This window comes from Mirounga leonina, unplaced genomic scaffold, assembly GCF_011800145.1.
Source record: "Mirounga leonina isolate KUSES-001 unplaced genomic scaffold, KU_Mleo_1.0 Mir_129, whole genome shotgun sequence".
Classification (NCBI taxonomy): Eukaryota; Metazoa; Chordata; class Mammalia; order Carnivora; family Phocidae; genus Mirounga; species Mirounga leonina.
This window is the reverse complement of record NW_023270323.1, coordinates 37,795,523-37,818,946: the sequence shown is the minus strand read 5'-3', so window position 1 is coordinate 37,818,946 and position 23,424 is coordinate 37,795,523. Positions and strand designations below refer to the sequence as shown.

At 36.2% G+C, this 23,424-nt stretch overlaps 1 protein-coding gene across 12 annotated transcripts in view; it reads right to left on the bottom strand.

The window, feature by feature from the left end:
* Positions 1-23,424, bottom strand: part of CLOCK (clock circadian regulator) — a 142,496-nt gene that overhangs the window by 71,954 nt on the left and 47,118 nt on the right. For 10 of the 12 annotated variants that reach the window (XM_035004951.1, XM_035004950.1, XM_035004943.1 and 7 more), the window contains 3 exons: positions 12,008-12,099; positions 3,681-3,770; positions 1,257-1,316 (listed from right to left, as the gene is read on the bottom strand). In XM_035004951.1, coding sequence (XP_034860842.1) covers positions 1,257-1,316; positions 3,681-3,727 — 107 coding nt within the window. In that variant the 5' untranslated portion in view covers positions 3,728-3,770; positions 12,008-12,099. Of the gene's footprint in view, positions 1-13; positions 179-1,256; positions 1,317-3,680; positions 3,771-12,007; positions 12,100-19,448; positions 19,480-23,424 lie in introns of those variants that run through there. The other 2 variants (XM_035004948.1, XM_035004954.1) reach the window with 2 other exon arrangements.

Genomic DNA, 23,424 nt, shown 5'->3' with positions numbered 1-23,424 from the left:
ACACTTAGCTTACCTTATCCATCTATAAACTTGGCCTTTAAGACTGTCCAAGGCAATTCCTTACAGTTCTACCTCTTCATTCAGGCAAGACTGAAGAACTTTCCTTCACCAGATTGAAGTTAAGGGATAAGGGGTTGTCCTACATATTTTTAGCTTCAAATCCAGGTCTTTTTATTTCCTTGAATACATTGTATAGTTTTCCTCAAAATCTTCTTCTTATATATATTTTAATCATTCATTAAAGTATTCAGCAACTTACCTGGTTATTGTATTTTTCATATCCCAGTCCCCCCCCCATTTTTTTGCTAAATACAGACATGTAAGAACTATTACTTATTACATGTTTATATTTGTTATCTGTGTATAATACAACAACCACTACCCTTGTCTAAGCACCCACATGGTTCAACACAGCTGGAGAAAAAAAAACCCAGAAAGTGTTTACTACTCATTCTGAGGGACTATAAACTTTGCTATAATGCTACCTGGACCCTCCCCCTCCTGATACTCTAATTAACTGCCAACACTCCTATTTAAGGTAGAAGCCCCCATCAGTACCACCATGGCTCTAGATCCCATTCCCTCACCTACTTGAGGATACCTCTCCAACAAGTCTTCCCTCCCTTTTCCCACTGTCTACTTTCCCTTCTATGGGAGAATGGAGGCATGTGGAGGTCACAGGGGCCTAGCCTGAAAGAACTCCCAATCGCCAAAGCTGAAACAATTTGAGCAACAAACTAAGACAGCAGTGGAGTATATAACCTAGAGTATAAAATAAACACATGAGTCCATACAGACATAAAAAAAATGGGAAACAATGTTTTTACAGAAATATTCCAAATGTGTGTAGATACCCCCTCCTATGGGAGGTGGAGCTTAATTCCCCCCATTCCTACTCTGAAGGTGGGCTACACTAAATAACTTGCTACCAAAGAACAGAGTAAGTCAAGCGGAAAAGAGTAACTATAATGGTGAATCTGGCAAACCCTACCTTAGCCGAGTGATGAAAGTTAACATCCTTAGTGATGTCTTATAGATATTATATACTCATAATATGTGATGAGATGAGCACTTTTACAGGATACTTTTATTTAAATTATAAACTGCATACTGATAATCTAAGCTTTTCCACCTTGCTAATACATCTAAGTTCTTAAGACAGACAGCTTTTGGAAATCACTGATTTATGATTTATTTACTTTTACATTTACTTATTTATTCATTTATTTACTATTTTACATCTTAAGTTGAACTACCTTTTTGCTTTGTCCTTGTCATCTTCTTCCACCAACCCATCAAAAATACTACCATCTTCTCTAAAAGAAAAAAGAAAGTGGATAGAGAAAATAAGAGCAAACTCATTAAGCAACAGCAATTCCAAAATGACATGTGAATCAAATTAGTTACATCCTAGGATTTTTTGTAGAGTTAAAGGACTGTACAAATTCAAACTCAATTAACTGCTAACCTGTTTTCTAACAAGTATTAGAAAATTAAAGTTTATCCATGTTTAATTATATTTTTTAAAAGTTTATCACAAATGTGAATTTTAAAACTACTTATGTACTATATATATGACATGCTAAACCAGAATTTAGTTTAATCAGAGGTTAATACCTTGTTTCAAACTGTTAGTAATCAATGAAACCTACAGAAAGTCAGTGTATTTGTCATATAAGAGCACAGCTTAAAAAATTTATTTTGAGACATTCATGTTATAAAACCAGAAATCATTCATAAACAGCACAGTATCTAGCATTTAACTTATATTAACACATTTCATTCATTACTAATTCATTTGACAAATACTTATTAATACTCATGTGCCAGGCTCTGTTCTGGACAAGATTACAGAGCATTAAAGCAGTTAATCAAACACAGAAATCCCTGCTCTCCTACAGCTTATTTTCTAGCAGAACGAAAAAAATCAAGAAGGGAATATATGATGGAAAGTTTTATATTTTTTAAAAAGGGGTGATTTTTTATTTACTGCGATGTTACTTTAATCCGAGTGGTTAGGGAAGGACCTGCTGAGGTTCGGACATTTAAACTGAGATCTAAGTGACAAGAGGGGTTGGTTATGGGAAGATCTGGGGGAATAGCATTCTAACAAATGAAATCAAGAGCACTGGTGGCTAACTCCTTAACCTAAGTAGCAATATTAAATAATTTCATATGAATTCATAAATTCACTATTCACTACTTTAACCACACCTTTCTGTGGCCTATAAAGGCATATATAGTGCCTGTTGGACCAACTGCTGAGAACATCTGCAAATCTTGTATTATAGAGCTCCATGTCTGGACTTTCAGGGTTCCATGTGTGTTCTGCAATTTATGAAAACTTTTGTATGTATATGCATGTTATTGAGGAGAGAGTCCATAACTTTCATGATATTCCCACAGATAATGAACTCATATTAAGAGTCACTGCTTCTGTCTGAACACAGACGTTATCTCTAGATATCATATTGTCTAGAATGGGAATTGGCAATCATCGAGAAGCATAATACCACATATTTAATCTCTTAGGAGCACTGAAGGAACACCCTTTCTGAGGAGACAACTATACATAGAGCCCACCTGAAAATATGGCATAGCCCCAATCTATGGCAGTGCTGCAGGCAGGCCTCTCTAAGGAAACTCCTTGCCCCTTAGGTCTTAAGTTCTGGTAGAGTATATATCTTCACTGTTTATCTCACAGGAAAGGGAGATAGGCTGGCCCCAGATGTCAAAGGTCAATCACTTCTGTATACAACTCTAGCTACAAAACTCTTAAAGAATCCCCTATGGAAGAATCACACAGTACACTACAATAAAAATGAAGGAACTTCAGTGTCAGACAGACCAACACAGGTCATAATTCCAGCTCAACACTTAATTATGTGACCTCAAACAAGTTATTCAACCTCCCTGACCTATCATTTCCTCAGCTGTAAAATCTCATGGATTATTATGAGGTTAAATGAAGTAACATATAAAAAGTACTTGACAACAGAGCTGTCAAAGAGTAAGAGCTTAAAATATGTTACTGTATTTCATCAAATTAAAAACACCATTGATCTTTATAGACTTATGAGTATTTTATATGCCACCAAGATGGAAAAAAAATGCTACCAATTAAACTACGATAAGGCAATTGTAAGATGAAGCTCAGTGTCAGAGGTGTTAAAATGTAAACAAACAAACAAAAAAGTCTTAAAATCAAAGAAACAAGGTTTATCCTCCTCGTAAGAGTATGATTTAAAGACTATAATCTTAACTAATAAAGTCCTAATTATAGTTACCACTTATCAATCACAAATGCTAAATGCTTAAAGGGATGGAGTTAGCACCAATAGATAAGGAGAAAAAAAACAAGACATAAGGAAATAGATTCCATAAGATGCCAAGGAAGCATTTGCCACTGCCGCAATTTCTTTCAGAGGAGCTCTGACCAAATACTCAAAATTACAGTTCAAGATCTGTTTAGGACACAAACCATATGCTGCTGACTTTGGCTATAGATAATATCAATATGTCTTACTATTACACTGTTTGCTCAATATGGAAATTGAATGTAATAGGAATTATGTTTAAACATGAAACTCCTTTTATCAGTTTGATACAGACCATTACTCTAATAATAAATTTTAAAATAGCTTTATAGGATTCAAAATAAAGCGTCTTTAAAAACATACCTGTCAACAATCGAGCTCATTTTACTACAGCTTACGGTAAACAACATAACATAATACGTTTTCGTCTTGTGGTAGACATTTGTACTTCTCCTTGGGTGGAAGGAAAAATAAACAGTCATTAGTTTTCAAAAAATTTACTTCTACAAACATAGTAATGTTGAGGAACACTGTGGGTTATCATAGAGAATTCAAATGTTTTGGTTTGTACCCAGGGCTGAAACATTATTTTCAAGCAAATAGCTGGGGCACATGTGAAGCTTCCTTCTAAAAAAGAAACACGGGGGAAAAAAATTGAGGATTCATTTTCTATTATAAAGTAATAAAAAAGGCTACTCTTAATATTTAGTATATATATTAATTAGAGTATGTAACTGTGAATAGGTTATAACTCAAAAAGATATGTACACCCCTATGTTCATGCATCAGTATTTACAACAGCCAAGACAGAGAAACAACCTAGGGGCCTATCGATATAGATGAATGGATAAAGATGTGGTGTGAGTGTGTGTGTGTGTGTGTGTGTGTGTGTGTACAGTGAAATATTACTCAGCCATAAAAAAGAATGAAATCTTGCCAATCTTGACAACATGGATGAACCTAGAGGGTATCATGCTGGGTGAAATAAGTCAGACAAAGACAAATTCCATATGATTACATTTATATGTGAAATCTAAAACACAAAACAAAACAGACTCATAAATACAAAGAATAAACTGGTAGTTGCCAGAGGGGAGGGGAGTGGGAGGATGAGTGAGCTAGGTGAAGGGAAGTAATGTGTACAAACTGCCAGTTACAAAATAAGTCATGGGAATAAAAAGTACAGCACAGGGGCGCCTGGGTGGCTCAGTCGTTAAGCGTCTGCCTTCGGCTCAGGTCATGATCCCAGGTTCCTGGGATTGAGCCCCACATCGGGCTCCCTGCTCAGTAGGAAGCCTGCTTCTCCCTCTCCCACTCCCCCTACTTGTGTTCCTTCTCTCACCATGTCTCTCCCTGTCAAATAAATAAATAATCTTAAAAAAAAAAAAAAAAAAAGTACAGCACAGGGAATAGAGTCAATAATACTGTAATAACACTGTATGGTGACAGATGGTAACTACACTTATCATGGTGAGCATGTGTAATGTACAGAATTGCTCAGTCACTATTTATACCTGAAACTAATATAACACTGTATGTCAACTATTCTTTAATTTAAAAAATCTAATCAACAACAAACATTTGTTGAAAGCCTATTTCCTATTAAATAGTAGGCTAAGCTTTAGGGATACAAGGATAAAAGACACAGTCCCTAAAAATCTGCAACTGAATAGGGAGACAGATACCTAAATAATAATAATAAAAGAGAGGATATAGAGTATATAGAGGATATAAAGTATATAGAGAGGAGTCAAAGGAAATATTCTTGATGACAATGAGTTTGACAGGTAGTCTAGATTGTTACTAAAAATATGGTGCAAACTACTGGGTAATTACCCCAAAGATACAAATGTAGGGATCCGAAGGGGTACGTGTACCCCGATGTTTATAGCAGCAATGTTCACAATAGCCAAACTATGGAAAGAACCAAGATGTCCATCAACAGATGAATGGATAAAGATGTGGTATAATATATACACAATGGAATATTATGCAGCCATCAAAAGGAATGAGATCTTGCCATTTGCAACGATGTGGATGGAACTGGAGGATATTATGCTGAGCCAAATAAGTCAAACAGAGAAAGACATGTATCATATGACCTCACTATGAGGAATTCTTAATCTCAGGAAACAAACAGGGTTGCTGGAGTGGGGGGTGGGGTGGGAGGGATGGGGTGACTGGGTGATAGACACTGGGGAGGGTATATGCTCTGGTAAGTGCTGTGAATTGTGCAAGACTGTTGAATCTCAGATCTGTACCTCTGAAACAAATAATGTGATACACGTTCAGAAAAAAAAAAAAAGAAGATAGCAGGAGGGGAAGAATGAAGGGGGAGAAATCGGAGGGGGAGACAAACCATGAGAGACGATGGACTCTGAAAAACAAACTGAGGGTTCTAGAGGTGAGGGGGGTGGGAGGATGGGTTAGCTTGGTGATGGGTATTAAAGAGGGCACGTTCTGCATGGAGCACTGGGTGTTATGCACAAACAATGAATCATGGAACACTACATCTAAAACTAATGATGTAATGTATGGTGATTAACAATAAAATTTTTTTTTAAAAAATTGGTGCAAAGACCATCAGCACTGGCATCATCTGAGGCCTTGTTAAAAGACAGTCCTACTGAATCAGAATCTACATTTTAACAAAGTCCCCATGTGATTTGTATGACGATTTGAGTATGAGAAAAATAGACTAGAGGACAAGAAAAGGTAGTATCTGAAAGGATGCGAAGCCACAAGAATGGCAATTTGTAAAGGCACAGGCCTTTATGAGACAAGGGAGCATCCTATTTGAGAAACTTAAGAGGTTTAGCATTTTCTTTAGCGAAAAATCTAGTCGTGTTACAAGTTAAACTTTAATTACTAGAGCATAAAATGAGAGTAAGAGTGGATAGAAGGGTGAAGGCAAGACAAGTAGAAAAGAGCCTTATTGGGATGTGCCTGGCTGGCTCAGGCAGTACAGCATGCAACTCGGTCTAGGGGTTGTGTGTTCAAGCCCCACCTGGGTGTAGAGATTACTTGAAAAGAAAAGAGAGAAAAGAAAAGAGAAAAGCAAAGAAAAGGAGGGAGGGAAGAGCTTTTTTTATAAGGAGTCTCATATCCACACTGAAGGAATTAAAACTTAGTACTTTAAAAACGGAATCATAAGCCTAAAATTTGTCATCCTATATTCTATAGTTTTTCTAAAGTGTAAGGCAGGTTTTATTCACACAAGATACTTATATAGTCGCGAATTAAATATTGAACAATCACCTTAATGCTAATAAAAACCCTAGCAATTTTGAGGCATGAGATATTCACTGTTTTCTAATGTACAGGCACGATGGAGCGGGCGAACGATCCTTGCTCAATGATACTGTAGAGCCCATGTGATTATGGCTACAGAAGTAAGAATGCAAAGGGCTAAGAGCTCTTAGAAGAAAATGAGTGGGGAGTCAGAGGTAAAAATAAAAAGAACTAACACTAGATAAGATACCAGTTTTGGGGGGGTTTTTTTGGTTTTTTAAAGATATTATTTATTTGACAGAGACACAGCGAGAGAGGGAACACAAGCAGGGGGAGTGGGAGAGGGAGAAGCAGGCTTCCCACTAAGCAGGGAGCCCGATGCGGGGCTCAATCCCAGGACCCTGGGATCATGACCTGAGCCGAAAGCAGACGCTTAACGGCTGAGCCACCCAGGCGCCCCTAAGATACCGGTTTTAAGTGTCTGGGTCAACGTCAGCAGATGGAACATGGAATTACACAATTTGAGAGTTAGAAGAGACTTTAAAGATGACCTAAGCACAACAATCTGGTCTAAGAGACATGCCTATCATCACAGTAATAACAGAGGCTGGTTCTGTTACAGAACAAAAAGAACAGTGCAAAGGTAACAGCAAAGTAAAGTTTCACTTTAAAGTAAAAAGGCCAGATCTGAGCCTTATGTGGCACCAAAGACATGCTTCTTTAATTATCAAAAGGTAGAATATAGGACAAACTAGGAGGAAAAAAAAAAAAAAAGACCCCAAGAATGAGGGTTTAGACTGTAGGAAGCACCATCCTAACTGAACCCAGAATGGTTTAGAAGATACAAGCCAATGCTTTATTAGGCTATTTTACTAATGTTGTTAACAATATGCTTTCCAAACATTTACTGCGCTGCTAACTGAACAACTTAAGACTATATGTTTCTCTAACAGTCTAGTCCAAGATCTTTTTTTCTCCTTTCTAGCCAACTGACTAGTTTCCCGTATATTTACGGGAAAGGGAAGGGAAGAAGTGAAATAGGCCCAACTAAGTACTCTAGAGCCAACTGTAAGGAGTTTCCTCTTCACTTCTTTAAATGGTGCCAAATTAATTTTCTCAAAACACAATGGTAATGGGGGAACAGCCAAAAGGTCTTGTTTTGGAACTACCCTAGGCCTCACATTTTCAGTACCAAAAAAAAAACTATCCAGAGTCACATTTCCCATGCTATGGATTCTAAGCATTCAGTTTTAAAAAAATAAGGATGTCCCTGTACACAGCATGGAATTTCAAGTATATAATCCAATACAGGTCAAATTTTATTATTAAATTAAATAATAATGTCGGGCGCCTGGGTGGCTCAGTTGGTTAAGCCTGCCTTAGGCTCAGGTCATGATCCTGGAGTTCCGGGATCGAGTCCCGCATAGGGCTCCCTGCTCAGCGGGGGGTCTGCTTCTCTCTCTGACCCTCTTCCCTCTTGTGCTGTCTCTCATTCTCTCTCTCAAATAAATAAATAAATAAATAAAATCTTAAAAAAAAAATTAAATAATAATGTCTTTTTTTCTTGGGGGCTCAGGTCATGATCTCGGGGTCGTGGGATGGAGTCCCACATAGGGCTCCATGCTCAGCACGGAGTCTGCTTGTCCCTCTCCCCCACCCCCTGCTTATGCACATGCTCTCTCCCTCCCTAATAAATAAATTCTTTAAAAATCTTCTTTCTTAAATACTGACATTACTAGGCCAGCATGGTATACAATAATGTCTTTGAAAGGATCAGTTGCAGTTACTAGAATCCAAAGTTCACAAATTAAGTTACCAAGGATCAAGTTTCAGCTAGGAATCAACCACTCCTTTACATAAGCAACTTGAGCTCTAAGTCACTCAGTGATGACTTCCCAGCTTTCCAGTGATATTACTATTTTATGATGTAAAGGGCAAGAATGGCAGAAGTCTTTTATAAATATCATTTTAAAAACAAGCTTTAAAAAATATTTATGAGGGACTCCTGGGTGGCTCAGTCAGCTAAGCGTCTGCCTTCACTCAGGTCATGATCCCAGGAGTCCTGCATGGGGCTCCCTGCTCACCGGGGAGCCCGCTACTCCCTCTGTCTGCTGCTCCCCCTGCTCGTGCTCTCTCGCTCTCTCTCTGATAAATAAAATCTTTAAAATATATATATATTTTAAAAATATTTATGAAATGGGGAGATATTAATAACTAAGAAATTTTATAAAACATTCAAACTTCGCCAAATACAGAAGCAGATATGTTTTTAATTCAGTATGCAACATTAAACATAATTAACAGAAAATCTCAGTGCCTGGAAATCCATTTTTGGAAAAGAACCCTTATATATAAAACAACACATTCTATATTAAAAATAAACTGTGCAGTATCTAATGACATGATACTAGTCCTCTGAATCCCATCTGCTGTCACCTCTCAAGGCTTTCCATTCCTACATCACGAATTCCTCTCTTGATAACTGGATTTTTCTGATCAACGTCTTAGTATTTTACCTTAAAAAACAAAACAAAACAAAACAACCCTTGACCCACCAGCCCCCTTCAGGTACTACCTCTCCTTTTCTGCTCCTTCTCACAGGAAAACTGCATGGCAGAGTACAGTTGCTGTTTCAACATCTTTAATTCCATTCTCTCCCTTCCTTTAAAATTTAGTGTTTATTTTCACCAGTGTATACATGTTCAAAGTCTAAAGTGTCCACAAAGTTTTACAAGACTTATTAAAAAATCAGAAGTCCTCTGTCCTCTGATCCCCATTTCCCACTTTCCACCACTTTCACCTCCTGAACTGTTTCTTCTGGCAGTCAATGCTCCAATATCCTTTATTTTGTTACTTCTTGATTTCTCCGTTTTAGGTAGGGTGCCTAACAGTCCTAATTTATTCAAGTTGTCCCAATGTAATTATTAAAATGTCTCCTTTTGCTCTCAAAAGAGTCTTATATTTCAGGCATAATCTACTGAACTGCACTAAGAAAAATAAGAATTTAGTTCTCTTTGACTCCCCATCCTTACCTCATATACATGCATACTTGCCCAAATTCCCAGTATCATAATTTTGGCTAGGTGGTTATATTCAGAGTTAACATTACAATGACTCTCTAAATGCAATTCACAGCTGAGTCATACAGCATACTACAATTGCCTCCCCTTTCTAAATAATTTTTCCTAGAGTTGATCATTGTTTTATTATTGACTTACTTTTCTATAGACTTATCACCAATTCAGCCCCAAACTCTTCCCTGTCTAAATTTCCTCTTAATATCTTCAAACACATTACACATTCTACCAATTTAATCTCATAGCTATTTATCTTGGTAGCTTCTGACCTATTCCTGTTGGGACTGGATGCTCTCTATAACCAGCAACCAGTGATCAAAATCTCAGTTTTACTTTTCCACTCTTCCACTGAGTTTTTCATTTCTAATTTAATTGTTTTTCTTTCATGTTTCATGGATTTAGCATCTCCTCTTACCTCTCTGAAACTATTAAACAATAGTTTCGTGTTTTAATTTTTACCTGCCTGCCTGGTCACCATTTCCCCTAACCTGGTATTTTCCTTTGGCACGGTATTTGGCTCTCACATAAGAGGTTTTCCTAAAATGTTTAGTGATCTCTGGCTACCAGCTCATTTAAGGGTGGGGTCTAAAAAGATCACTGAAGCTCTGTGTGATAGGGCTTGCTGACTATGAACTTTATTGCAGGGATACCAGGTTAGAATATTTCTTTGGGGAAATTCTTTAAGTCTGTATCTTCAGCCCTTTTCTCTTAGGCTGGTTACAATTTCCAGAAAAGAATCTTCTAAACTACTGACTGAAAATTATAAAAAAATGGTAGCCTCGGTTCTTAATCCCCCTATTTTCAATATGGTACTCCCATTCTCAACCACATTTGGTGCATCTCTATTTTATCCTTGGTAGAGAATAAATCTTTAGCCTTCTGCTAAGATAGGGGTGGGGCAGTTGCCTGGAATTCCAAGGTCAAGAAAAGGATCTCTGATTAGCCCCACTCTGACTCCGTTGCAGAAGTAAAGTGTGCGCTCAATTCCTGACATTTTAGAGGTTCTATGGTGCCAAAAAAGTTTGTTTCTCATCATTCTCACAGCCGGCTCAGGATTCTAAGATCCATAAGATAGATATCACACTTCCTTTTGCTTTTCAGCTTCCAAAATTTTGTTGTAATTGTTTCTTCTCTTCTCTTTGTTCTTGTGAAGTTATGTCTTTTGTTTAAAAAAAAAAAAAAAAAATCCTTCTACTTTAGCTTTAATGGAGTTTCAAGAAGAAATAGAATTGTATTTTTTGCCATCTTTAACTGGAAATTCCCCATTTTTCTCTTCATCAATTTTAATCAGGCTTTCACCCTCACACACTCCCACTGAGATTGTTCACTCTATTATTAGAGTTATAAAAGACATTCATGTTGCCAAATCTAATGGCTCCTTTACTCTCTATTTTACCTCTTGGTAACATATGATGTAACTGATCACCTCTGCATTTATTACTTTTCTTTTTTTTACCTTCTGTGACAGAACATTTTCCTGATTTTTTACACATCTCATGGGCTGTTCCTTCTCCTCTGATTAATACTGGCATGTCCTAAGGCTAAATCCTTCTTAATCTATGTACACTTCCTAGATAATTTCATCCAGACATACTCCTCTAAGTATCTCCCTATACCAATAAATCCCAAATCCACACCCCTAGACCAGATTCTCAACCTCAGAGTCTTATATCCAACTACCTTTGATATTTCTACAGATTTTACAGGTGTCTAAAATATTATACAGCAAAAGAGAACACTTGACTTTCTTACAGAGAAAGCACTCTTACAGAGTACTTTCTTTCAGAGCATTCTTTAATTCTACTAATTTATAGAATTTGCTTCTCTCCCAGTTTTCTTCTCCAACCTAAATTCCATATACTCTTCCCCTCATCTATTATACTCCAGTCACATTTTCTCTTTCTGTTCCTCAAGTATTCCATGGTCATTTTTGTTCACTGCCTGTTAATCTCCTCTCTCAGATCTTCATAGGGCTGGCACGTTCTTGCCATTCAGATCTTAACTGAAATATTCTTCTTCAATGAGAGCTTTCAAATATTTCATATTTCTTTCAATAATGAAGGCAGTCACCAGTCTCTATCACATTATCCATTTTAATTCTCTGCATCTCAATTCTCTGCATCTCAAAACAACAAATGTTTCATTGGTTTATTATTTGTCCTCCCTCCCTTTAGAATGCAATCCTAATGAGAGCAGGGACAACTTCTGTCTTGTTCACCACTGTATTCTCAGTATCTAAAGTAGCATCAAGTATTTGGAATAAATTAATACAACAGGAAAATTTTTAAAATAAAACATTCCTCAAATTAGTATGTCAAAATAAGTTTATGGATTCATTTATATATTTTGCTGGAAATACACTCTAAGATACCTTTTCATTACCTTTTGTATTTTTTGGATCTTTTGAACTGATTCTTCAGAAAACTATAGATTCAATGTATTCTTCTATATGGCTGACCATCACTCTCAGAATTCTGTTTAAACAACAAAAAAATTTATTAGATTTACTTAACTTATATAAAAGTTTATCATGAAAAAGTTTTCAAGTAATTTTTAAACAAAATTTAGAACTTAATCACAAAGTGTACATAACAAACGTTAAACTCTACAAATTGTTTCTGAGACACAAAAACTTAAAGAATGAAAACAATTAATTCTACTATAGAAGTTAAAACACAAAGGTATAAATATAACTACAAAAATACATTAATAAGATACACAATAAAAAGATGTAATTTGTGATGTCGATAACAAAGTGTGAAAGGGAGAGACATGTAAGAGAGTTCTGAAGCACCATCAATTTAATATAGATTGTCAAAACCATAAGATGTTTTATGTAAGACCTATGGTTAAGCACAAAGAAAACATCTATAGAGGATACACAAAAGGAAATGAGAGAGGAATCAAAGCATGTCACACGCACACAAAAAAACCCCCAAAAAACCCAACAACAAAAAACAAGAAAAACAAACAAAGACAATAGGAGGAACAAAGTGACAAAAAACTACAAGACAGTCAAAAACAAATAACAAAATGGACACAGTAAGTCTTCCCTATCAGTAATTACTTTAAATATAAAAGGACTAAAGTCAGCAATCAAAAGAGTAGCTAAATGGATCAGAAAAAGTAAGATCCAACTAATTTACTGTCTACAACAGAGTCAACTCTAGATTTAAAGACATACAGAGGATGAAAGTAAAAGTGAAAAGATATTCTATGCAAATGTAACCAAAAGAGGGCAGGAGTGACCGTACTTCTATCCAACAAAATAAACTTTAAGTCAAAAACTGACAAGAGGCAAAAAAAGGACATTATATAATGATAAAAGGGTCAATTCATCAGGAAGATGTAAGAATGATATATACACCCAACATGAGAACATCCAAATATTTGAAACAAATACTGATGGAACTGAAGAGTGAAACAGATAGCAACACAATAATAATAGAGATTTCAATACCCCAGTATCAAAAAGGATAAAATATCTAGACAGAGTATCAATAAGGAAACAGGCAACTTGAATAACATTACAGACCAAATCAACTTGACAGACATATACAGAACATTCCACCCAACAGCAGCAGAATACACATTCTTCTTAACTGCACATGGAACATTCTCCAGGACATACCACATTTTAGGTCACAAAATAAGTCTTAACAAATTTAAGAAGACTGAAATCATACCAACTATCTTTTCTGCCAACAATGGAATGAAACTAGCAATCGATAACAAGGAGAACTGAAAAATTCACAAATGCATGAAAATTAAACAACACACACCCTTAAGCAGTGGATCAAAGAAGAAATCAAAAGGGAAATTAGAAACTTGGAGACAAACAAAAACATAACACATCAAAACTTATGGGATGTAGCAAAAGCAGTACTAACAGGGAAGTTTATAGTGGTAAATACTACATTAAAAAAGAAAAAATATCTTGGGGGCACCTGGGTGGCACAGTCAGTTAAGCATCCAACTCTTGGTTTCAGTTCAGGTTATGATCTCAGGGTCATGAAATCAAGCCCAGCATTGGGCTCCATGCTCAGCACAAGTCTGCTTGAGATTCTCTCTAACCCCTCTGCCCCTTCCCCCAGCCCCACTCTCAATTAAAAATAAATAAATAAATCTCATAAATAAAACAGAATCCACTTCTAAAAAAAAAAAAAAGAAGAAATCTCAAAAATGAACCCTAACTTTACACCTCAAGGAACCAGAGAAAGAGCAAACAAGCCCAAAGTTAGCAGAAGGAAGGAAATAATAAAGACTAAAGTAGCAGATGTAAACAAAACAGAGGATTAACAATAGGAAAAAAATTAAAAAAGGAGTTTTTAGAAAAGATCAACAAAATTGAGAAACCTTTAACTAGACTAAGAAAAACAGGAGAGAAAACTCAAATCAGAAGTGAAAGATGTTGGGCGCCTGGGTGGCTCAGATGGTTAAGTGTCTGCCTTCAGCTCAGGTCATGATCTCAGGGTCCTGGGATCAAGTTCCGCATCGGGCTCCCTGCTCCTTGGGAGCCTGCTCCTCCCTCTGCCTCTCCCTCTCTCTCATGAATAAATAAATAAAATCTTTAAAAAAAAAAAAAAAAAAAGAAGTGAAAGATGCAGGGACGCCTGGGTGGCTCAGGAGGTTAAGTGCCTGCCTTCAGCTTGGGTCATGATCCCAGGGTCCTGGGATCGAGTCCCATGTCAGGCTCTTTGCTCAGCGGGGAGCCTGCTTCTCCCTCTGCCTGCTGCTCCCCCTGCTTGTGCTCACCCTCTCTCTCTCTCTCTGACAAATAAAAAAATCTTAAAAAAAAAAGTGAAAGATGCAGTACTACAACTGACACCACAGAAATACAAAGATTCATAAGAGACTACTTACTATGAACAATTAGACACCAACAAATTAGATAGCCTAGAAGAAATAAATTCTTAGAAATACACAACCTACCAAGACTGAGTCATGAAGAAGTAGAAAATCTGCACACACCTGTATGACTAGTAAGGATACTGAGTAATCAAAAACCTCTCAACAAAGAAAAGCCCAGGACCAAACAGATTCAACGGAAAATTCTACCAAACATGTAAAGAAGAATTAATTAACATCAATCTTTCCCAAACTCTTAGAAAAAATTGAAGAGGGAATACATCCAAACTCATTTTATGAAGCCAACATCACCTTGATACCAAAGCCAGAGAGACTCTGCAAGTAAAGAAAACTACAGGTCAATATCCCTAATGAATATACACGCAAAAATCCTCAACAATATACTAACAAACTAACAAACCAAACCCAAGAGCATATTAAAAGGGTAATACACCACGACCAAGTGGGATTTATCCCTGGGGTACAGCATGTTTCAACATACAATAATCAATCAATACGATACAGCAAATCAACAAAACAAAGCATAAAAATCACATGAATTTGTCAATGCAGAACAAGCATTTGACATAATTCAACACCCTTTCATGATAAAAAACACACAATAAACTAGGAACAAATAAAATTTCTCAAGATAACAAAGGCCATATATGAAAAGCCCAGAGCTAACATCATGATCAACAGTGAAAAACTGAAAGCTTTCCCTCTAAGATGAGGAACAAGGCAAGGATGCCCACTCTTACCACTTGTATTCAACACTGTACTGGAAATTCTAGCTAGAGTAATTAGGTAAGAAAAAAAAGGCTTACACAAATCAGAAAGTAAGAATTAAAATTATCCCTGTTCACAGATGACATGATCTTATATGCAGAAAACCCTAAAGATTCCACAAAAAAACCATTAGAACTAACAAATGTCAAAGTTGCAAAACACAAGATCAACACACAAAAATCAGTTGCACTTCTATATACACTAACAATAAACAATCTGAAAAGGAAATTAAAAAAAACAATGTCATTTACAATAGCATCAAAAAGAATAAAATAATTAGTAACAAACCTAACGAAAAAGGCAAAAGACTTGTACACTGAAAACTATAAAATAGTTTTCTGAAATAAGAAATAAGACACAAATAAATGGAGGGAAATTTACAGTGGACATACAAAGGATGTTTATAGAAGATTTAGTATCATTAAAATTGTCCATATTACCCAATGTCATCTACAGATTCAATGTAATCTCTATCAAAATCCCAATGGCATTCTTTGCAGAAACTGAAAAAAAAATCCTAAAATTCATATGGAACAACAAAGGATCTCAACTAGTCAAAAACAATATTGAGAAAAAAGAACAAAGCTGAAGGCCTCACACTTCCTAACCTGTAAACGTATTACAAAGCTACAGTAATCAAATGGTATGAAGTGGCATAAAAACGAACACATTGACCAACAGTAAAGAAAAGAGAGCCCAGAAATAAACCTAGGCATATATGGTCAAATGATCTTCAACAAGTGTGCCAAGACTCCATAATCAGAAAGCATAATATCTTTAACAAACAGTGCTGGGAAAACAGTATATCCACATGCAAAAAAAGACTGAAACTGGATGGACCCTACCTTCCTTACACCATACACAAAAACCAAATCAATATGGATTAAAGACTTAAATGTAAGACTTGAAACTATAAAACTCCTAGAGGAAAACAAAAGGGAAATTTTCAGGACACAGGATTTGGAAATCATATCTTGGATATGACACCAAAAGGAAAGGAAACAAAAGCAAAAACTGACAAGTGGGATTCCTTCAAGTTAAACAACTTATGCGCAGCAGAAGAAACAAGAGTGAAAAGGTAATCTATGGAATGGGAGAAAGTATCTGATAACTATATATATCTGATAAGGGATTAATATCCAAAATATATAAGAAACCCCTACAACTTAGCAAAACAACAACAAAACCCATAAATAACCCAATTTTTTAAAAAAAGGCAAATGACTTAAACATTTCTCCTAAGACATACAAATGGCCAACAGATATATGAAAAGATGCTCAAAATCCTTAATCATAAGAGAAATGCAAATCAAAACCACAATGAGATATCATAGCATCCCTGTTAAAATGGCCATTATAAAAACAACAAAAATATAGAAAACAGAAATAAATAAGTTTGGCAAGGATGTAGAAAAATTGGTACTTTGTTCATGTTGGGTAGGAATGTAAAATAGTGCCACCACTATGGAAAACAGCAAAGAAATTTCTCAAAAAACTAAAAATACAACTATCATATAATCCAGGAATTCCACTTCTGGGTATTTATGCAAAAGGAATGAGAACAGGATCTCGAAGAGATCACTGTACTCCTATATGTTCACTGCAGCATATTCACAATAGCCAAGAGGTGGAAACAACCTAAACAGTTCATGGACAAATAAATGGATAAAGGAATGGTATATACATACACTGGAATACTATTTCGTTCTGATAAAGAAGGAAATCCTTTCATACTTAACAACATGGATGAATCTTGAGGACTTTATGCTAAGTGAAATAAGCCAGTCACATTAGAACAAATAATGCATGATTCCACTTAACATGAGGTGTCTAAAATAGTCAAACTGATAGAAGCAGAAGTAGAATGGTGGTTGTCAGGGGCTTGGGGGAGGGAGAAATCAGGAACTGCTGTTCAATGGATATAGAGCTTCATAGTCACGGAAGATGAAAAAGTTTCAGAGATCTGCTACACAACAATGTACAAAGAGCTAACAGTACTATACACACTTAAAATTTTAAGAGAGCAGATTTCATATATGGTCTTTCTCCCCATCCATTTAATCTACATATGTCTTTATATTTACAGTGGGTTTCTTGTAGACAACATATAGTTGGATCTTGTTTCTTAATCCACTCTGACAATCTCTGTCATTGAATTGGTACATTTAGGCTGATACTCAAAGTGATTATTGATATAGTTGGACTAATAGCTACCATATTGATTACTGCATCTACTTGTTGCCCTTGTTCTTTGTTCCCATTTTTGTCTTCCACTCTGTCTTTTGCCGTTTTCAGCATCTTATATGATTTTCTGAGCAGTTTACAGAATTCCTATTCTCTCCTTCCTTAGCATATTGGTTATGTTTCTTTTTCTTTACCTTTTTTTAGTGGTTTAGTGGTTTTCACTTTTTTAGGTGGTTACCCTAGAGTTTACAATATCATTTTTGAAGTTTTTTTTCTTTTATATATAGATATATTTTTTAAGTAACCTCTACCCTCAACATGGGGCTCAAACTCATGACCAGGCGCCCCTATAACATACATTTACAACTAATCCAAGTTCACTTTCAAATAAACTATACCACTTGACAAGTAGTATACCTTATAATAACCAAATAATCCTAATTCCTCTCTCCTATCCCTTGTATTGTCATTCATTTCACTTACACATAAGCATGTACGTATGTGTGTGTGTGTGTATATATATATATACACATACACAAGTATATACAAATTCATTATTGCTATTACTATGAACAAACTGTTATGTGAGGTCAATTAAGAATAAAAATAGAAGTTTATTGTTATTATTTTACCTTTACTTACTCCTTCTTCAATGCTCTATCTTATTTTACAAACTTCCAAGTTTCCAACCTATTCCATTTTCCTTCTCTCTAAAGAACTTCTTTTAATATTTCCTGCAAGGCAGGTCTACCACCAACAAATTCCCTCAATTTGTTTGAGAAAGTCTTTATTTCTTCTTCATTTTTCAAGAGTAATTTCACAGGAAAAAGAATTCTAGGTTGGTGAGTTTTTCTCTCAATACTTTAAATATTTCACTCTACTTTCTTCTTACTTGCACGGTTTCTGAGGGGAATTCAAATGTAATTCTTTGTTCTTCTATAGGTAAAGTGTTTTCTTCCTCTAGCATCTTTCAGGATTTTTTTTCTTCCTACCTGATTTTCTATAGTTTGAAAATGATACGTCTAGGTGTTGTTTTGGGGGGTACTTATCCTTCTTGGTGGTCTCTGAACTGGATCTGTGATTTGGGGTCTGACACTAACTTGGGGAAATTCTCAGTCATTATTATTTCAAAAGTTTCCTCTTTCTCCTGGTATTCCCATTACACACATGTTACAACTTTCATAGTTGTCCCACAGTCCCTGGATATTCCGTTCTTTTTGGTCTTTGTCCTCTTTGTTTTTCATTTTCAAGGATTCTACGACGATATCCTCTAGCTCAGAGGTTCTTTACTCACGTGTCCGGTCTACTAATAAGCCCATCAAAGGTATTCTTAATTTCTGGTACAGTGTTTAACTCCTTATCTACCTTTTTAGGATTTCCATCTCTCCACTTACACTGCCCGCCTGTTCTTGCACATTGTCTATTTTATCCATTAGATCCCTGAGCACATTAAATAGTTTAACTTTAAATTCCTGATCTGATAGCTCCAACATCCTTGTGCCATGTCTGGTTCTTATATTTGCTCTTTCCCCTCAAATTGTGTTGTCTTTTGGTATGCCTTGTAATTTTTTCTTGATTGCTGGACATGATGCACTAGGTAAAAGGAACTGCAATAAACAGGCCATTAGTAATGTGGTGGTGGGGTGTGGAGGGGAGAGGGGAAGCATTCTATAGTCCCATGATTAGGTCTCAATCTTTCAGTAAGCCTGTGCATCTGGACTGTGAAGTTCATCAATGTTTCTCAGGTTTTTTTCTCCCTCCTTAAACTAACATGGTTAGAGTAGGTAGGCATTTGGTATTTCCCTTCTTCCAGATGAGTTAAGACTCCCGTTAACTAGTTTCCCCTGAGAGTGGGTCTTGTTAAGAACACAGCACTCTGGTGTATTTCAAAATGGTTCTTTTTCGGGGCGCCTGGGTGGCTCAGTCGTTAAGCGTCTGCCTTCGGCTCAGGTCATGGTCCCAGGGTCCTGGGATCAAGCCCCGCATCGGGCTCCCTACTCACCGGGAAGTCTGCTTCTCCCTCTCCCTCTGCCTGCCATGTGCTCTCTCTCTGTCAAATAAATAAAAATTAAATAAAAAAAAAGGTTCTTTTTCCCTTACTCCTGCTGGAAGCAAGAGGAGATATTTCTGATATTCACTGTGGGAACCTGGTTGAGCTCTTAGAGGTAAATCTCACAATATTGTTGAGGCCCCCTATGATTGGGTCCCTCTGGAGTTTTCAATTGTCAAAGTTATATATAGTGAGCCTCCAGCAACTTGTCAATTACAGTTCTGGTTCTGCACTGGTTTCTGAGGTGGTTTCAGTTCCTCAGTCTCTGCTCTAGGAAGCTGTGACTTCCTGTATTTACCTGACTCTCTGATCTTAGGGAGATTGCCCTGTGACCAAATTTTCCCTGTGCCCCCCCCCCTTTTTTATGCATCTAAGAATTGATTTTTTCTGACCATTCACCTTTTTACTTGTTAGGACAAAGTGGTGACTTTGTTATTTGTTTTCTTTTTTCCGTATAATCTTTTTAAACCCTAAAAGTTAGTGTCACTTTAATAAAATAATTTTAATGTTTAAATCACCAAGTGTATTTTTACCTAGGAACTTTAAAGTAAAAAAAAAAAATTATGACAGACTCAATTTTTTTCAATTTTTATTACAGTAAAAAAATTACAGAAAAATAAAGGTACAATAGATTAGATTAAGGCTGTCAATTACTCATTTTAAGTCAGTAAGTATTTAAGAATCAAGAGAAGTTCAAGCTCTATGTTAGAGATTATAGGTACTAAATAAATTGAAGTAACTAGTTAACAACAAGGAATTTCTTAGGCCTTTTCCTATAATAGACCATGGTACAAATTAATGACATGATCTAAAGCATTATAACACCAACTGTACAGAGGCTGCCACAGTATTTACTATTTAATAGTTTTCCTGTGAATTAGTTCTCAATAGTTCAAATGCTTGCTTTAAGAATGCCAATGAACATATATGAATTACTTTCACGGAAGTCTCTGCCTCAGCTAATATAAAAATGGTCACGACCCAATAGTGACTGATAATCATCTTTACATAATATTTATTAAAGAGTCAACTATTCACATATAGCTGGTTCATATTTGGTTTCTCCCACTGTCTCCCTACTTTCTGTGTGTGTGTGTGTGTGTGTTTGCACACACACGTGCATACTTTAGTTTTCATTTTCACCTTCAAGAAGGAAAATGAGGGTGAATTTTACTCAAATTTTTTGGTGCTATAAACTTCAGGAACCTGTCAGTTATCAATGTTCTTTCACTGACAAGGAAAATTAGGAATTACTGTGTTCTTACTATTTTTCATTGTAGAAGTGGAATATCACTATAACATTCTCATTGACAATATTCTTCTAAATCATGAGTTTCTTCAAAGCAGGAGTAATAATTTACTTATTTATCTATTACTAGGACCTGTCAGAGTATTCGACAAATACTATTTCTCAACTGGCACTGGTGAATAACTGAATTAAATGAGACCAATTCAACCTTGCCACAAAATTAGTGCAAAACTTTACAGTCAAGTTTGCTTCTGACCCACCCAATGCCCATTCTAAATTTTTTTATTTTCTTAAAGATTTTATTTATTTATTTGACAGAGAGGGAATGAGAGAGAAAGGGCATGAGAGGGGGTAGGGTCGGAGGGAGAAGCCAACTTCCCACTGAGCAGGGAGCCCAATGTGGGACTCAATCCCAGGACTCTAGGATCATGATGTGAACCAAAGGCAGTCACCCAACCAACTGAGCCACCCAGGTGCCCCATTCTAAATTTTTTTGAATAAAGAATATAATTGTATATGCAAAATAACAGCAACAAAAAAGGATATTTTTTAATAGCAAAAGATGTATTTTTGAGAAAAGGCTATTTTTGATAACAAAACAATACTCTGGGAAATTGAAGGAATCAAAAATAAGTGGTCTGAGTCAAAAGCACCAGAGCAACAGGACTGAGTTCCTAAAATGTGCATGAAACAAAATTCAGAAGCCAGATCCCTGTGTCCTAATTAGTTTTAAGTACTTTGGGATAGTGCTACCCAGTCAGAATTACAGCAGCTAATAAACAGCATGCTGGAGGAGTCAGTATAAAACTTAAGATCTACGGAATTTAGAAAGGCATGGATGGAAATCTCTGGAAAATAACTAAACCACCCTAAGCCTCAGAATTCTTAGCTAAGAGGGTTCTTGTGAAGAATAAAAGATATAATGAATAGGGATACCTATTTTTATTAACAAAATAAACACAAATGGCAACTCCCCCTTGGAAAAAAACAAACGGCTTAAACATTTGCAGCATGACAAAGGGTTAGTATCTTTACCACATAAGGATATTTAGAAGTTATTCAGAAAAATGTTAAAATCCAACACCCCCACCCCCGAACCCCCAACCTTAGGCTTTCAATGGATTCACCAAAGCAGCTTTACCCAACCTGGGCCCCAGGATCATCTCAGATGCCCAGTGAAGAGAACTCCCAGGAAGGCTCAGCTGCCTCTCAAACTATCTCCAAAATATTAATAAAGAACCTTAGTAAATTGACTCTCAACCCCAGTATCAAACTCCCTTCCCCTCTACCAGAATATCTACCCCAACAGCAGGACAGAGAGAAGAAACCACAGGGGCTTGTTGACCGCATCCTCAGCAGCAGGAGGAGGGGTGGAATAAGGACTTTGATAACTGCTTGGAAAGAAAGAATGGAAAGGATGATGCGACTGATTCAATACCAGCACTACCTCAACCAGTGGTCCATGCTTCAAAAAAATCTACAGCAGAAGGAAACTGAGTCCGAATCAAGAGCGGAAAGATTTAGACGAAGCTGTCATCACTGCCTGCATCATAAAGATCTTTCTGAGGACACCAGCATGGAGAATAATTATGACACAGAGCCTTTGTAAACATAAACTTTATTCTTGTACTGTTTCTTCTTGCTAGTAATTTTAGGATCATTATGCAGCAGAGCTTACGAAAGCTGCTCTATGTTAGGACAAACTGCATAATATTTTACTAATCTATGATATAAGCTCTGTCTTTTTTTGTATCTTTTCTACCTTGATACCAGTAATTTGTGAGGAATCCTGTAGTTTGCATCTGAATGACCTTAATATACTTCCACATTTTGATTTGACCTAAGGAAGCACTAATAGGTTTTGAATGTGGCCTGTGTGTTTGAGAAGCCTGAAGTCATTAAGATAAAACCTAGCATCAAAAATTGGAAGCTAAGTAACTTGTGCAGAAGGAATACACAGAAAACTTTGGGTGGTTTGGTTAGAGCATAATTAGGGCTGAGTGCACAGGCTAAATTTTCTGGTTTTCAAAAACTGAATTGTAATAAAAATTTTTTGATGTGCTATTTCAATTTTCAGTAGCAAATGTGTGTGTAGAGGATCTTATTAAAATCAAGACTTATTTGAAAAAAATAAAAATAAAATAAAATCCAACTCCCCAAAATGAGCAAAAAGTATAACCAAATGAGGCACAAAGAAAACAAATGGCTAATAAATATAAAATTATTCCTGGCTAGATATCAAAGAAGCTTTGTTATAAATATTAGTGATTCCTTAAAAATTATACTTCATATAGTTATCATTCAGCAAATATTTACTGAGCACCAATACAAGTGTCCAACACTATGCTAATGGTAGTTTTAAAATGGCAAAACAGTCATATCAACTGCATTTGAGGCACTTCCCAAAGGCATGCACAAAATGCTCTGTGAATACATAAGAGGGACACAGAGTCGTTGAGGAAGCCTCCTGGAAGAAGTAATCCCTAAGTTGAGATCTTTAGGATGAATAAAATTCACCAGGCCAAGAGACAGAGAACTGTGATGCCAAAAGAACAGTAAATGCAAAGGTCTGGACACATAAGCAAGAACTATAATTTTAGGGTACTCTAAGTAGTTCAGCATGATTAGAGCAAAAACCAAGGACAGGGTGGGGTAAAAACTGGGGGTCAGAGATGAGAG